Source organism: Staurois parvus, unplaced genomic scaffold (genome assembly GCF_062004578.1).
Source record: "Staurois parvus isolate SC_StPar_1 unplaced genomic scaffold, SC_StPar_1.0 ptg001026l, whole genome shotgun sequence".
In the NCBI taxonomy this organism is placed as follows: Eukaryota; Metazoa; Chordata; class Amphibia; order Anura; family Ranidae; genus Staurois; species Staurois parvus.
Window position 1 is genome coordinate 296,503 of NW_028318822.1, and position 17,920 is coordinate 314,422.

At 47.8% G+C, this 17,920-nt stretch overlaps 1 protein-coding gene across 5 annotated transcripts in view; it reads right to left on the reverse strand.

The window, feature by feature from the left end:
* Window positions 1-12,019: 12,019 nt before the first annotated feature.
* Window positions 12,020-17,920, reverse strand: part of LOC149441087 (uncharacterized) — an 84,820-nt gene continuing 78,919 nt past the window's right edge. For 3 of the 5 annotated variants that reach the window (XM_089657758.1, XM_089657757.1, XM_089657759.1), the window contains one exon: window positions 12,020-13,185. In XM_089657758.1, coding sequence (XP_089513884.1) covers window positions 12,107-13,185 — 1,079 coding nt within the window. In that variant the 3' untranslated portion in view covers window positions 12,020-12,106. The remainder of the gene's footprint in view (window positions 13,186-17,920) is intronic. The other 2 variants (XM_089657760.1, XM_089657761.1) reach the window with 1 other exon arrangement.

The window sequence follows — 17,920 nt, forward strand, 5'->3', positions numbered from 1 at the left end:
CTGTCTTCCCGGCTTCTGTAATGGCGCTCGGCATGACAGCCGGGTGCCCAGTGCGCATGAGCGAGAAGCACTTGCGCTTTGTGATTGGTCCGGCGGCTTCTGGAATCTGTCATGTGTCCCAGGTGCCGCCTTACCATTCACAAAAAGCACCGCTTCTTGCTCATGCACACTTGACACCCGGCTGTCATGCCCACACTACAGAAGCCGGGAAGACCGCGCCGCTGGATAGAGGAACGGGTAAGATGAAAGAACAACTCCACGGAAGTGGGAGCGGGTACCTGTCAAATTCAGGTACCGCTCCCCCTCCCTCCCCAAAGGTCAGCAGTCATCTCTAAGGTCCCGCTGTAGAGCTGAGCGGCCGGCCCGTATTCTGACACGGCGGCAGTGGAAATACCGGACCGGCCGCTCCATATTCGCTCCATAAGACGCACTGACATTTCCCCCCCTTTTTTTGGAGGAAAAAAGTGCGTCTTATGGAGCGAAAAATACGGTATATATTTTTTTCATACTGTCACCAGTCAGTGTCCCTGATCACTGCCATGCCAGTTATATGATGACGCTGTACTGCACTGGTGACAGGATGTAAAAAACAAAATAGTGAAAATAATTTTTTTAATTTTTTCATTTTCCGAAAAATTATGCCAAAAAAAATACAACTTCAAAAAACTCGCCATGCCTCTTATGAAGTACGTCGGACTGTCTACTCTGCAAAAAGGGGTCATTTGGGGGATATCTGTACCGTCCTGACATTTGGGGGATATCTGTACTGTTCTCACATTTGGGGGATATCTGTACTGTCCTGACATTTGGGGGATATCTGTACTGTCCTGACATTTGGGGGGATATCTGTACTGTTCTGACATTTGGGGGATATCTGTCCTGTCCTTACATTTGGGGGATATCTGTACCGTCCTGACATTTGGGGGGATATCTGTACTGTCCTGACATTTGGGGGGATATCTGTACTGTCCTGACATTTGGGGGATATCTGTACTGTCCTGACATTTGGGGGGATATCTGTACTGTCCTGACATTTGGGGATATCTGTACTGTCCTGACATTTGGGGGATATCTGTACCGTCCTGACATTTGGGGGATATCTGTACCATCCTGACATTTGGGGATATCTGTACTGTCCTGACATTTGGGGGATATCTGTACTGTCCTGACATTTGGGGGATATCTGTACTGTTCTGACATTTGGGGGGATATCTGTACTGTTCTGACATTTGGGGGATATCTGTCCTGTCCTTACATTTGGGGGATATCTGTACTGTCCTGACATTTGGGGATATCTGTACTGTTCTGACATTTGCGGGATATCTGTACTGTTCTGACATTTGGGGGATATCTGTACTGTCCTGACATTTGGGGGATATCTGTACTGTTCTGACATTTGGGGGGATATCTGTACTGTGCTGACATTTGGGGGATATCTGTACTGTCCTGACATTTGGGGGATATCTGTACCGTTCTGACATTTGGGGGATATCTGTACTATTCTGACATTCTTGGACCTCAAGAAATTAGATTGGCTGTCAGTACTTCAGGATTGATCAATATTCAGATATATCCCATAGTTTGTGAACTCTATAACTTTCCTACAAACTAAATAATACATCCTAATTTGGGTTATTTTCACCAAAGACATGTAGCAGAATACATCTCGGCCTAAATTTATGAAGAACAATTATTTATTTGTAAACTTTTATAACAGAAACAAAGAAAAATGTGTTTTTGTTTCAAAATTTTTGGTCTTTTTTTGTTAATTTAGCAAAAAATAAAAACCCCAGCAGTGATTAAATACCACCAAAAGAAAGCTCTAGTTGTGTGAAGAAAATGATAAAATTTTAGTTTTGGGTACAGTGTTGTATGACCGCGCAATTGTCATTCAAAGTGTGAGAACGCTGAAACCTGAAAAATGGCCTGGGCAGGAAGGGGGAAAATTGCCCGGTATTGAAACGGTTAAAGTGGATTTCTTGGATAAACACCACATCAGAATGAAGGCATTTTAGATAATTTAGGAGCATCCTCCACTTTTCTGGAACATTAAGCCCCTTGGGGGGGGCTATTGGTGGGGTGATGGGGGAAACGTCTAAGGAAAAGGAAGAAGGACCCTCCTGGCTGCCACCAAAGAGAAAAGAGGGAAGAAGGAGGGAAAGAAAGGGGAAGGGTAGGATGGGTGAGTGAAGAGATGGAGTTAGGAGTGGAGTTACCAAAACCAAAAATTGGATGTTGGAGCTCCACCCCACAATCACTACAAAAGAAAGAGGGGGAACAACTCAAAGGAGTAAGGCACTCACTAACACCTCTCTTACCTTGTGAGCGCAGTCCTATGTAGGAGAGTGGGGGCAACGGCTATTGATTTCTCCCCATCAGACCTCTACCAGGAGAGTCCCCCAAAGCACACTGTAGGGTCCCCAAGCCGGGTGCCCTCCCCACGTGCATAGCATCCTCAGTGTAGTGGCTGGAGGTTAAATAAACCCAAAACATCCTGCTCGGTTTGCAGCAGTGTCACTTATCAGCCAAGCCAGCAGACCCCGGAAGCAGCCTGAAGTCAATCCCTATTGAGTTTATCAGAATACTGACTGGAGCCGCATGGGTATCCGCCCGTCAGCACCCCGTGGTCCCAAAATATAGGAGTGCAAGGGGACTTCTGTGGGCGCCACTCACACGTTCACCCCCACACAGAAAAAAAGGAGTTTAAGGCAAACATTATAAATACTATCAGAACATTATAGCCTAGATCACAGGTGTCAAACTGGTGGCCCTCCAGCTGTTGCCAAACTACAAGTCCCATGAGGCACTGCAATATTGACAGTTACAAGCATGACTCCCAAAGGCAGAGGCATGATGGGACTTGTAGTTTTGCAACAGCTGGAGGTCCGCCAGTTTGACACCCTTGGTCTGGATGAAACCAAAAAAACCTGGTTACGTGGATTGTGGTACTGCAAAGGAGCAATCTCTAGGTGACCAGGATATTCTACAGCAAACCCTTGGATGGCAAAAGGACTAGCCAGGACATTTCAGCTACAGTGAGGAACAGAAGTATTTGATCACCCTGCGATTTTGCAAGTTCTCCCACTTAGAAATCATGTAGGGGTCTGACATTCACATTGCAGGTGCATTCCCACTCTAAGGGCTCGTTCACACTAGGCTGTTTTGCCAACGCTTGCCAAACGCCCCTATAGCGTTTGGCAAGTGTTGGTCCGGCGTTTGCGGAGCGTTTTTTAACGCTCGGCAAACGCTCCGCAAACGCCGCATGCGCGGTTTAGCGGCGGTCGCTAGGCGTTTGCCGAGCGTTAATAACGCCCCACAAACGCCTATAATGCATTTGAGTGGTGTTACCGCTCTGCAAACGCCCCGCAACCGCGTCGCAACCGCACCGCAAACGCCGGCCGGGCGTTTGCGGAGCGGCACCATAGACGAGAATAGGAGGCTTCAAAGCCTCCTGACTCGACCAGAGGCGTCCGTTTTGCCGCGATGCGACGCAAACGCTCCCGTTAGAACAGCACCATGTGCTGTAATGTGCAGAATTGGCAGAGGCATTTGGGAAGCGGTAAAAACGCTTCCCAAACGCCTCTCTGCCACCTGCACACAAGGCTAGTGTGAACGTAGCCTAAGAGACAGAAGTTAAAAAAAAAAATTCAGGCAATCACATTGTATGATTTGTAAAGAATGTATTTGTCTCGCACTGCTGAACAGAAGTATTTGAACCCCTGAGAAGATCAGTGTTAATATTTGGTACAGAAGCCTTTGTTTGCAATTACAGAGGTCAGACGTTTCCTGTAGTTCCTGACCAGGTTTGCACTGCAACAGGGATTTTGGCCCCCTCCTCCACACAGATCTCCTCTAGATCTGTCAGGTTTTGGGGCTGTCGCTGGGCAACACAGAGTTTCAGCTCCCTCCAAAGATGTTCTATTGGATTTAGGTCTGGAGACTGGCCAGGCCACTCCAGAACCTTGATATGCTTCTTATGGAGCCACTCCTTGGTTATCCTGGCTGTGTGCTTCGGGTCGTTGTATGTTGGAAGACCCAGCCATGACCCATCTTCAATGCTCTGACTGAGGGAAGAAGGTTGTTGCTCAAAATCTCACAATAAATGGCCCCATTCATCCTCTCCTTAATACAGTGCAGTCGTCCTGTCCCCTTCGCAGAAAAGCACCCCCAAAGCATGATGTTACCACCCCCATGCTTCACAGTAGGGATGGTGTTCTTGGGATGCAACTCATCCTTCTTTTTCCTCCAAACACGACGAGTGAAGTTTAGACCAAAAAGTTCTACTTTGGTCTCATCTGACCACATGACTTTCTCCCATGCCTCCTCTGGATCATCCAGATGGTCATTGGCAAACTTCAGACGGGCCTGGACATGTGATGACTTGAGCAGGGGAACCTTCCGTGCAATGCATGATTTGATACCATGGCGGCGTAGTGTTGTACTGACAGTGACCTTTGAAACTGTGGTCCCAGCTCTCTTCATGTCATTGACCAGCTCCTCCCTTGTAGTTCTGGGCTGATTCCTCACCTTTCTTATCATCAGTGATACCCCACGAGGTGAGATCTTGCATGGAGCCCCAGTCCGAGGGAGACTGACAGTCGTCTTTAGCCTCTTCCATTTTCTAACAATTGCTCCAATAGTTGATCTATTTTCACCAAGCTGCTTGGCAATTGCCCCGTAGCCCTTTCCAGCCTTGTGGAGGTCCACAATTTTGTCTCTGGTGTCTTTTGACAGCTCTTTGGTCTTGCCCATGGTAGTAGTAGGCATCTGACTGACTGTGGGGTGGACAGGTGTCTTTAAAGAGCTCAGACAGGTGCTACTAAGTTAGATGAATGAGTGGAGTAGAGGTGGACTTTTTAAAGGCACAGTAACAGGTCTTTGAGAGCCAGAATTCTTGCTGTTTCTCAGGTGTTCAAATACTTATGTTCAGCAGACAAATACATTCTTTACAAATCAAACAATGTGATTTCCTGAATTTTTTTTTTTTTTATTCTGTCTCTCAGAGTGGGAATGCACCTACAATGTGAATTTCAGACCCCTCCATGATTTCTAAGTGGGAGAACTTGCAAAATCGCAGGGTGTTCAAATACTTCTGTTCCTCACTGTAAGTAGTCACAATGCAGGAAATAAAATATTAAGGAACAAAGCCCTCCTCATGAGATACAGTATGTGAGGTTGTTTGGTGATGGCTCAGTGTATTGTTCTCTTTAGAGAGAGGGAAACAGCAGGTGAGCCCATAAAAAATTGAAGTGCAATGTCCTCCATAGTGGGTAGTAGGTGAAAGCTTGCTAGCAGAACAGAGTGCTCAGCAGAGTCAGGATCAGTAGTTGTCTATAGGAGTCTACAGTGCCACCAGACTGAGATCACACATCTTAACCACTTGCCGCCCAGCCACCGCATATAAACGGTGGCAGGGCGGCGCTCGTAGGCAAAAGCACGTTTTAAAACGGCTGCCTTCAAAACAGGTAGGGAGCGCGCGCCCGCCCTACCTGTCCCGCGGGTGCCAGCAACGGGTCTCCGCCGCCGGGTCATGGCCGGTTTTTACCGGCCGTTTTCCCGCGATGAGCGGTGATCACTAACACAGAGCAGGGCTGCATTGTTTACACACAGCCCTGCTCTGTGACAGTTCGCCGACAAGCTGAAGAGGGAGAGAAGAGTTTCTCTCCCTGGATCAGCTCCCCCCTCCCTCCCCCCATCCAGTACACACCCCCGCCCCCTAGTAAAACACTCCCCTTACACAGCAAATTCTAAAAATCTTAACCCCTTCCTCCCCAGTGACATTAGTACAGTTTCAGTGGTTTTTTTTCACTGATCACTGTATTGGTGTCACTGGGGATGTCAGTGACCCCAAGTCAGTTCCCCCCCCCCAGTGTCAAAATGTCCGCCGCAGTCCCGCCATAAGTCGCTGGTCGCCGCCATATGTCGCTGATTGCCGCCATAAGTCGCTGATCGCCGCCATTATTAGTATAAATAAAAATTAAAAATTCCAGTATCTTTCCCGCCATTTGTAAACGCTATAACTTTCACATAAACCTATTAATTTACACGTATTGGGATTTTTTTTAGCAAAGACATGTCGCAGAATGCATTTTGGCAGAAATTTATGACTAAATTAGATTTTTGCATTTTTTTTTTACTGGACATGTTTTATAGCAAAAAGTCCAAAATATTGTTTTTTTTTCCTCAAAATTGTCAGCCTTTTTTTTATAGCGCAAAAAATAAAAACCGCACAGGCGATCAAATACCACCAAAAGAAAGCTCAATTTGTGGGGAAAAAAGGATGTAAATTTCATTTATGTACCGTATTGCATGACCGCGCAATTGTCCGTTAAACTAGCACAGCGCTGTATAGCAGAAAAATGGCGTAAATTGCAGTATTTATACCATAGTTTGTAGACGCTATAACTTCCACACAAAGCAATCAATAAACACTTATTGGGATTTTTTTTACCAAAAACATGGAGCAGAATACATTTTGGCCTAAATTTATAACCAACTTTGAGTTTACTATATATTTTTTATAGCTGAAAGTAAAAAATATAGTTTTTCTTCAAAATTTTTGGCCTTTTTTTGTTTATAGCGTGAAAAATAAAAAGCGCACAGGTGATCAAATTACACCGAAAGAAAGCTCTATTTGTGTGAAAAAAAGGAGATAAATTTCGTTTGGGTGCAGCATTGCATGACCGCGCAATTATCAGTTGAATTAGTGCAGCGCCGAGTAGCAAAAAGAGGCGTGGTCATTAAGGGGGGTAAATCCTCAGGAGCTCAAGTGGTTAAGACTCACGTGACGGGTCACGTATTGCACCAGGAAGGCCGAGGAGGTAGTCCCTGCCCAGTGTTGGATGACCCTGAGCGTACAAATCTGCTTGGCAAAAATTGTAACCAGCTGGGGACCGAGCAAGGTGATGTCTCCAAAAAAGCAATGAGATCGAGTAAGTCCACCAGACTGCGTAGAACAAAGGATGAAGAGCCCGTACGTAAAAGGGAAGCCCTAGCGGTACGTATGGTCTAGTTGGCAGAGTTTATCCAGGAGTGGGCGTATTACGGCCTGACATTCCGGTAGAATCTTCACCATACCTCCCAACTTTCTGAGATGGGCATGAGGGACACCTATAAGTAAAAGTATGTATTCACAGGGCACACCCCCTGCCACACCCCTTACAAGGAAAAATAATATGCAAAATATGATTGGTTAAACCCACTACTTTGTTACCACTACCATTCCTTTATATTGGCTTTTTAAATGAAAATATACAAATTTTTAGAAATTGGGTGAAAGGTTAACACTGCAAAACACTTTTTGATAGATAAATAGTGCGTTTTATATTGAACTATATAGATTATAGACTATATAAAACCAAAAGGAGGGACAAATTAGGAGAAAAGAGGGACTTTATTCCAAATGAGGGACAATCCCTCGAAATCAGGAACAGTTGGGAGCAATGTCTTCACCGTGGCTCCATCCAAGTCAATGGGCTCCAGAGAACAGGCTTGTCGCAGAATTGCTTCTTTGTGAGTGTTGAGTAGAAGTCTACAGGTAACGTCCCGTGGTCTGGCAGGGTCCATTGGTTTGGGACCCAATGCCCTGTGCACTCTATGTAACTCAAAGGGCACCGATGGGGCAGGATCCAGAATCCGCCGTGAGATGGCTAGCACAGTGTCCTGGAGGTTTTCCATCTCAGTGGCCTCTGGAAGTCCCTGAAACTGCAAATTATTGCGGCAGCTCCTATCTTTGAGATCCTCCAGGTATAACTGTAATTCAACAGCAGCAGTGGAGTGTGAAGGACACTTCTATTCCAGTTTGGCCACCCAGTGATCCAAGGGGTTGAGAAGCCTCCCCCGTGGAAACACGGTCCGTGAGGGAATGCACATGTGTGGATGGCTTGAATATCTTGCAGATGGGACTCCTTCAGCTGGAGGAATTCTATGTCCGCCTTGGTCAGCAGATCCTTCAGCTCCACATCCTCCCCCCAGTGTGGAGACTGCTGCTGTATGAGATGGAGAGTAGGAAGGTCTGGAATGAAAAGCTGCTGGGAGGTCTGAGAAGGTACCAGAAGCCGCCGAGCTGGGGATGTTGGAGGTACCTGAGGTGGTGCTGGGTCCATAGTGGTGCCTCATGCTTCCACCATGTTGACACACAGGCTAGACTGTGGATTGCCAGAGAAGAACCGCTTTATCCTGGCCCTACCGGGAGTCCTGCATGTGCTCTTCACCTTCCGCTGTTTGGTTTGCACTCATGCCGGGAAGAATTGTCCCTGTAAACGGGCGAGTAGCTGAAGGGGGAGTCAGGAGCTCAGCACAAACGGGTCTTCACTCTGCCATTGCCATCATTTTACTTTTAACAAGACTGCAGTGAAAAAAAAAAATCAGGAAATAGTAAAGGCAGAAAAACAACTGGCCGGGAAAATCACTTGTCTGGAATGTGGAGGCGGAGTAGTTATTAATTTATGTACAATACAACACACCTTAACAATTACCACCATTTCATTCTCCAGGGCCTCTGCTTTCAGAAAATAGATGTTTTGGGGGTTTTAATGAATCAGGCCCAAAGTGTGCAAAATATACAAAAACCGCTCTGGCAGTGAAAGGCGTTAATGTGAGCTAGATGGAATCACTCTCATGTGGTCAGATGTCAAACATTAGAGCTCCCCCTAGTTGCAGCCTGGTGATAACATTGCTAGGAGGTCTATTCATCTAGCTGCTACATACTTCCCATCTTTATACACTGCTCACAAAAATGAAAGGTAGACTTTCTAATCAGAGTATAGCATCAAGTCAATGAAACTCCTGGGATGTTAGCAAGTAGCAGAGGGGGTTGTTAATCAGTTTCAGCTGCTTTGGTGGTAATTAAATTAACAACAGGCGCACTAGATGGGCAACAATGAGACAACTCCCAAAACAGGAATGGTTTTACAGGTGGAGGCCACTGACAGTTTTTTCACTACTCATATTTTCTGTTTTTTACTAGTTTTGCATTTGTCTAAGGTCAGTGTCACTACTGGTGGCATGAGGCCATACCTGGACCCTACAGAAGTTGCACAGGCAGTCCAACTCCTCCAGGATGGCATATCAATACGTGCCATTGCCAGGTTTCTCCACACCCCAAACCCCTCTCTGCTCAACTCCACACCCCCCTCGCTTTGCTCAACTCCGCACCCCAAACCCCTCCCTGCTCAACTCCACACCCTCCTCTCTGCTCACTTCCACATTGCCTTCTCTGCTCGCCTCGACACCACAAACCCCTCTGCTCAACTCCGCACCCCAAACCCCTCTCTGCACAACTCCACACCCTCCTCTCTGCTCACTTCCACAATCACCCTCTCTGCTCGCCTCGACACCACAAACCCCTCTGCTCAATTCCGCACCCCTTTACTCACCTCCACACCCCAAACCCCTCTCTGCTCAACTCCGCACACCAAACCCCTCTCTGCCCAACTCCACACCCTCCTCTCTGCTCACTTCCACATTGCCCTCTCTGCTCGCCTCGACACCACAAACCCCTCTGCTCAACTCCGCACCCCAAACCCCTCTTTTGCTCACCTCCACACCCCAAACCCCTCTGCTCAACTCCGCACCCCAAACCCCTCTTTTGCTCACCTCCACACCCCAAACCCCTCTCTGCTCACCTCCACATCCCAAACCCCTCTCTGCTCAACTCCGCACCCCAAACCCCTCTCTGCCCAACTCCACACCCTCCTCTCTGCTCACTTCCACATTGCCCTCTCTGCTCGCCTCGACACCACAAACCCCTCTGCTCAACTCCGCACCCCAAACCCCTCTTTTGCTCACCTCCACACCCCAAACCCCTGCTCAACTCCGCACCCCAAACCCCTCTTTTGCTCACCTCCACACCCCAAACCCCTCTCTGCTCACCTCCACACCCCAAACCCCTCTCTGCTCAACTCCGCACCCCAAACCCCTCTCTGCCCAACTCCACACCCTCCTCTCTGCTCACTTCCACATTGCCCTCTCTGCTCGCCTCGACACCACAAACCCCTCTGCTCAACTCCGCACCCCAAACCCCTCTTTTGCTCACCTCCACACCCCTCTCTGCTCAATTCCGCACCCCAAACCCGTCTCTGCTCAACTCCACACCCCCCTCTCTGCTCACTTCCACATCGGCTCTCTGCTCAACTCCACACCCCAAACCCCTCTTTGCTCAACTCCGCACCCCAAACCCCTCTCTGCTCAACTCCACACCCCCCTCGCTTTGCTCAACTCCACACCCCAAACCCCTCTCTGCTCACTTCCACATTGCCCTCTCTGCTCGCCTCGACACCACAAACCCCTCTGCTCAACTCCGCACCCCAAACCCCTCTCTGCTCAACTCCGCACCCCAAACCCCTCTCTGCTCAACTCCACACCCTCCTCTCTGCTCACTTCCACATTGCCCTCTCTGCTCGCCTCGACACCACAAACCCCTCTACTCAACTCCGCACCCCAAACCCCTCTCTGCTCAACTCCACACCCCCCTCTCTGCTCACTTACACATCGCCCTCTCTGCTTGCCTCGACACCACAAACCCCTCTGCTCAACTCCGCACCCCAAACCCCTCTTTGCTCAACTCTGCACCCCAAACCCCTCTCTGCTCACTTCCACACCCCCCTCTCTGCTCACTTCCACAATCACCCTCTCTGCTCACCTCCACACCCCAAACCCCTCTCCTCAACTCCACACCCCCCTCTCTCTGCTCACCTCCACACCCCAAACCCCTCTGCTCAACTCCACACCCCCCTCTCTCTGCTCACCTCCACACCCCCCTCTCTGCTCACTTACACAATCACCCTCTCTGCTCACCTCCACATCACAAACCCCTCTCTTCTCAACTCCGCACCCCAAAACACTCTGCTCAACTCCGCACCCCTTTACTCACCTCCACACCCCCTCTCTCTGCTCATCTCCACACCCCAAACCCCTCTCTGCTCAACTCCGCACCCCAAACCCCTCTCTGCTCAACTCCACACACCCCCCTCTCTGCTCACCTCCACATCACAAACCCCTCTCTGCTCAACTCTGCACCCCAAACCCCTCTCTGCTCAACTGCGCACCCCTTTACTCACCTCCACACCCCCTCTCTCTGCTCACTTCCACAATCACCCTCTCTGCTCACCTCCACACCCCAAACCCCTCTCAACTCCACACCCCCCTCTCTCTGCTCACCTCCACACCCCCCTCCCTGCTCACTTACACAATCACCCTCTCTGCTCACCTCCACATCACAAACCCCTCTCTTCTCAACTCCACACCCCAAAACACTCTGCTCACTCCGCACCCCTTTACTCACCTCCACACCCCTCTCTGCTCAACTCAACCCTGCACCCCAAACCCCTCTCTGCTCAACTGCGCACCCCTTTACTCACCTCCACACCCCAAACCCTTCTCTGCTCAACTCCGCACTCCAAACCCCTCTCTGCTCAACTACGCACCACAAACCCCTCTGGCTCACCTCCACACCCCTCTCTTTGCTCACACCCACACCACAAAGCCCTCTGCTCACCTCCACACCCCCCTCTGCTCACTTCCACATCGCCCTCTGCTCAACTCTGCACCCCAAACCCCTCTTCTCAGTTCCACACCCCAAACCCCTCTCTGCTCAACTCCACACCCCCCTCTGCTCACTTCCACATAAAACCTCGTTAGCACTCCTATGTACACCACTCTCCCTGCTGAACACTACAAGCTAACCTCCACCTCTTTTGATCCCCGCTGCTTTCCACTTACCAGAGCCTTGGGTCAGGCCGTTCTATTGCAATCCACACAGCTGTGGGTGGTGCTGGCAGGGTACTGTCCTGTAGGGGGAGGTAGGGAGCTCAGGATTCAGAAAGCTGCCCCCCCTTCCACTGCACTGACCAGGCACTTGGTCTTGTAATATTCAACAGAGTGGGAGTTCGGTTGGATCTGACAGCGTTTTCAAGCATGATGCCATGGCCCCCCTGAGGACCTCTGGCGGCACCCCGGTTGAGAAACGCTGCTCTAAATGTTTGCGAAAACTTTCATCACAAAATGTATTCAACACAGATAATGACTTAATTTTTATTTTTCTACTGCTATCAATCGCCAGCATCATAGAACACTTCATCCATGTCTTCACTGAGTTACAATTCTTTCACTCAGAACAGGAAACTGATTTCTTACTAGCGTGTAATCTCTGATGTTTGTAAAGATTGGACTTCTGAGAAAAACATTTCCCGCACTCAGGACAGGAATACGGCTTTTCCCCCGTGTGAGACCTCTGATGTGTGACAAGTACTGATTTGCTTACAAAAGATTTTCCACACTCGCTACAGTAGCACGGCATTTCACCCGTGTGAGACCTTTGATGTATGGTAAGATTGAATTTTTTTACAAAGCATTTCCCACACTCAGGACAGGAAAATGGCTTCTCCCCTGTGTGTGATCTCTGATGTGTGTAAAGATTGGACTTCTCTGAATAACATTTCCCGCACTCAGGACAGGAAAATGGTTTCTCCCCTGTGTGAGATCTTTGATGCGTGACAAGGTTTGATTTGTGTACAAAACATTTCCCACACTCAGAACAAGAATACGGCTTCTCCCCAGTGTGAAATCTCTGATGTGTGACAAGTTCTGATTTTTGTGTGAAACATTTCCCACACTCAGGACAGGAATATGGCTTCTCGCCTGTGTGCGATCTCTGATGTGTGACAAGTACTGATTTGTGTATGAAACATTTCCTGCACTCAGGGCAGGAATACGGCTTCTCCCCCGTGTGAGATCTCTGATGCGTGTAAAGATGCGGCTTATCTGAAAAACATTTCCCACACTCAGGACAGGAATATGGTTTTTCCCCCGTGTGAGATCTCTGATGTATGAGAAGATTGAACTTCTTTGAAAAACATTTCCCGCACTCAAGGCAGGGATACGGCTTCTCCCCCGTGTGAGACATTTTATGCAAGTTAAATTGGGATTTAAATTGGAATCCCTTTCCGCACTCAGTACAGGGAAACCTCTTCTCTGTTGGAAGGCCGGCCCGGTCCCGCACAGTCTGAGGTTCCTCAGGATACGAGGAATCCGATGGTCCATCTACACTGGGTGGTGCCGGATGGACATTGGAGGGAGCCGGGTTTTCTCCTGGACTATACTGTGTGATGTCCTCATCTTCTACTTTCCAGTCTGGAGACAAAGTGAGACAATCCTCGGAGGTTTTCCTCATCTCCCGGCCATGGACTAAAATACAAAGACAAAGAGGATTACTAGACAGGAGCTGATTGGTTCCCCCAAACCAGGACTCCGCCCACATCAGGCAGCTTGGTATCTGAGGAGCTTACAATTCCACCCTCAAGGGATCTAGGAAATGGCTCCTCTGATCTCCTACCAGGTCATTTCTTTATTCATGGACCTTAGTCAGAGAGTGAGGAAACAACCAGAACTGTCTTTTATAGGAGGGACAGTGATGAGAGGATTATAGGACGAGGGTCCCCACCCCCTCTATCACTCATCGCCATCTTCCCAACACAAGAAGTACTGCACTTCCTTATTTAGTCCATGATTTAGTCATGAAGAACAGCGGGGCTGAGCCCCACCAGAGGTCAGAGAGTGAGGATGGGGGGAGAACAACCAAGATGAAGACTGGACTGATCCTGAAGACCACCATCATTGGGGTATTGACTCCTCCCTCATTATCACTTTCTGTTTAAGGGTTCAAAGTCTGAGGATATTATCACATTATTATCACCATGTAAAGGTCTGTGCTCCAATCACATCTTCAGAAATGTCCAAAAAAATTAGTGTAAAAAAAAACAAACAAACAACAGTTATTTACCTGTTAACTGTATTTCCAGGAATCTTCCAGGACAGCGTCACATGAGAGATAGGCTCCTCCCAGGAAACACGAGTTCCACTTTTTCCTATAAGTAGCCTCTCTCCCTGGGGGACCCTCAGTACAGGAATATGACCAAAGGCCTAGGAGAAACATAAAGATGGCAGTAGAAACCAGGGGCGGACTGACAATTCATGGGGCCCCCGGGCAATAGGGGATCATGGGGACCCTGTGTCCTTGCCCAAACTCGAAAAAGCCTATGAAAAAGGTACCAGGGCATCTCATGGGGCCCCCTACTGACCCCGGGCCCTCGGGCAGTGCCTGAGTTTTCAAATGATCAGTCCGCCCCTGGTAGAAACAACATATCACCAGCATATAAGTACACAGTAATCAGGAGGGAGTTACGCTGTCCTAGAAGTTTCCTGGAAATACAGTTAAGGGGTAAATAACTGCGATTTCCCGAGTCATCTTCTAGGACAGCTTCACATGAGCGGACTGAATAGGAATACGTACATTAGGGCAGGGGCGTCACTTGCAGAACCTTTCTGCCTAACGCCTGGTCTTTGTTGGGGATCAGGTCCAACCGGTAGTGTCTGGCGAAGGTGCCGAAGCTGGACCACGTTGCGGCCTTGCATATCTGTCCGGGGGAGGCCCCAGCCTTTTCCACCCAGGAGGCTGCAGTTGCCCTGGTTGAATGTGCCTTTATGCCAGGTGGAGGTGCCAATGACGCAGTTTTGTATCCCTCTGAGATGGCCTCTCCTATCCATTTTGCAATGGTGCCTTTGGAGGCATTGTATCCCTTCCTTGGGCCTTGGAATAGGATGAAGAGACTGGGTGAGCGTCTCCATGTTTTTGTGCGCTCCATGTACGCAATTAACCGCTTGCCGTCCTGCCACTGTATATATACGTGTGCAGGGCGGCACTGGGGCGCAAAACCACGTTTTAAACCAGTGATGTCTGGCTGAAATCACATGATCGGTCCCTGTCCTATCCTGTCCTGTGTTGACATTTACACAGGACAGGATATGATGTCATTCTTCTCTGCCTAGACACATTCCGTTCCAGACAGAGAAGAAGACACAATAAACGTGAGTAAAACACTACACATTTACAGTTGGAACACTGTAGGTCACATTTAACCCCCTGATCGCCCCCCCAGTTAACCCCTTCACTGCCCTGTCACCAGTGTCATTGATCAGTGAAGCGATTTTTACTGGTCACTGTATCAGTGTCGCTGCTGACTTCCGATAGTGTTAGCGCCCCTCCCAGATAGCACCAGATTGCCCGCCAGTACACCAGTAATCCCGTTTAACCCCTTAATCCCCCCCCCCCAGGTAACCCCTTCACTGCCCTGTCACCAGTGTCACTGATCAGTGAACCGATTTTTACTGATCACTGTATTAGTGTCGCTGGCGACTTCCGATAGTGTTAGCGCCCCTCCCAGATAGCAAGAGATTGCCGCCAGTACACCAATAATCCCGTTTAACCCCTTAATCCCCCCCCCCAGGTAACCCCTTCACTGCCCTGTCACCAGTGTCATTGATTACAGTGAACAGATTTTTACTGATCACTGTATCAGTGTCGCTGGCAACTTCCAATAGTGTTAGCGCCCCTCCCAGATAGCGCCAGTTTTTTGCCCGCCAGTACACCAGTAATCCCATTTAACCCCTTGATCGCCCCCCGCCCCCCCCCCAGTTAACCCCTTCACTGCCCTGTCACCAGTGTCATTGATTACAGTGAACAGATTTTTACTGATCACTGTATTAGTGTCACTGGTGACTTCCGATAGTGTTAGCACCCCTCCCAGATAGCGCCAGTTTGCCCGCTAATGCACGGGATTTTTTTTAACAAAAACATGGAGCAGAATACATTTTGGCTTAAATTCATAACTTTGAGTTTACAATATATTTTTTATAGCTGAAAGTAGAAAATATTGTTTTTTTTTTCAAAATTTTTGTGTTTTTTTTGTTTATAGCGCAAAAAATAAAAAGCGCACAGGTGATAAAATACCACCAAAAGAAAGCTCTATTTGTGTGAAAAAAAGGACAAAAATTTCGTTTGGGTACAGCATTGCATGACCGCGCAATTATCATTTGAATTAGTGCAGCGCTGTATAGCAAAAAAAGGCATAAATTACAGCATCTATACCATAGTTTGTAGACGCTATAACTTTCACACAAAGCAATCAATATACACTTATTGGGATTTTTTTTTACCAAAAACATGGAGCAGAATACATTTTGGCTTAAATTTATGACTAACTTTGAGCTTACGATATATTTTTTATAGCTGAAAGTAGAAAATATTGGTTTTTTTCAAAAATTTTTGTGTTTTATTTGTTTATAGCGCAAAAAATAAAAAGCGCACAGATGATAAAATACCATCAAAAGAAAGCTCTATTTGTGTGAAAAAAAGGACGTAAATTTCGTTTGGGTGCAGCATTGCATGACCGCGCAATTATCATTTGAATTAGTGCAGCGCTGTATAGCAAAAAAAGGCATAAATTGCAGTATCTATACCATAGTTTGTAGACGCTATAACTTTCACACAAAGCAATCAATATACACTTATTGGGATTTTTTTTTTACCAAAAACATGGAGCAGAATACATTTTGGCTTAAATTTATAACCAACTTTGAGTTTACTATATATTTTTTATAGCTGAAAGTAGAAAATATTGTTTTTTTTCAAAAATTTTTGTGTTTTATTTGTTTATAGCGCAAAAAATAAAAAGCGCACAGGTGATAAAATACCATCAAAAGAAAGCTCTATTTGTGTGAAAAAAAGGACGTAAATTTCGTTTGGGTGCAGCATTGCATGACCGCGCAATTATCATTTGAATTAGTGCAGCGCCAAACAGCAAAAAAAGGCGTGGTCATTTAAGGGGGGTAAATCCCTTAAATACTTAAGTGGTTAAGTATCTCCTTACATCAATTTTGTTGTAGTCACCCTCTTTGGCGTTGCTTGGGTTTCTATCAAAGGATGGTATTGCTATTTCTTGTGAACTATGAACATGCGACGCGACCTTTGGTAGGAAAGCCGGATCCATGCGGAGGATGATTCTGTCCAACAGGATCGTGTAGTACGGTTCTATTACTGACAGCTTGTAGTTCACTGACTTGAGCGGAGACCAGGGCTATGAGGAGGGTGGTTTTGAGGGTCAAATGCCTGAGAGAGCATTCCTCCAAGGGTTCAAAAGGTTCTCGCTGAAAACGTTTTAGAACTGTGCCTAGGTCCCATATAGGGTACTTTGGCATGGACGGAACTCGGTATCTGGAGATGGCCCTCAGGAATCTGATTACTAAGGGGTCTTCTGCCAATTTCAGCTCCAAAAAATTAGACAGAACGGCTACTTGCACCTTAAGAGTATTGGCGGCCAGGTTCTTGTCTGCCCCGGCTTGAAGGAATTCAAGTACTGTATTTAGGATGGGGGCCCCTGACGACTAATTCCTTTTCATTTTCTTCAGATTTTGTCATATGTGTGTTTGTCAACTTTTTTCACCCGTCTAAGATGGTGGCGACTACTCTTTCTGATAACCCTTTTCCAGCTAGCCTGTTTCGCTCAGCTGTCAGGGATAGCTTTTCCGGGTGTGGGTGTACCACTGCCCCTTGTGCGAGTAAGTCGTGCGTGGGCGGTATCATCCACAGGTCCATTAGGCTCAGTTCCTTCAGCAGGGAGAACCATGATCTTTTGGGCCAGAATGGAGCAATCAGGATGACCCTGGCTTGAGTTGACTGTATCTTCTGTATCACTCTTGGTAGCAATCTGAATGGTGGGAAAGCATAGAGGATATCTCCTTCCCATTGTTGGGCTAGTGCATCTGTCCCTGTCCTGGGGTCCTTTTGCAGGCAGAAGTACTTCTCTAGTTTTGTGTTCTTCCTGTTGGCGAAGAGGTCTATGCAGGGGTGGACTGACAACTCATGGGGCCCCCGGGCAATAGGGGACCATGGGGCCCCTGTGTCCTTGCCCAAACTCAAAAAAGCCTATGAAAAAGGTACCAGGGGCATCTCATGGGGCCCCCTACTGACCCCGGGCCCTCAGGCAGTGTCCGAGTTTCCAAATGGTCAGTCCACCCCTGGGTCTATGGAGGGAGTACCTCAACTAGTGCAGATTTTGTCGAACACTGTATGGCTGAGGCATCA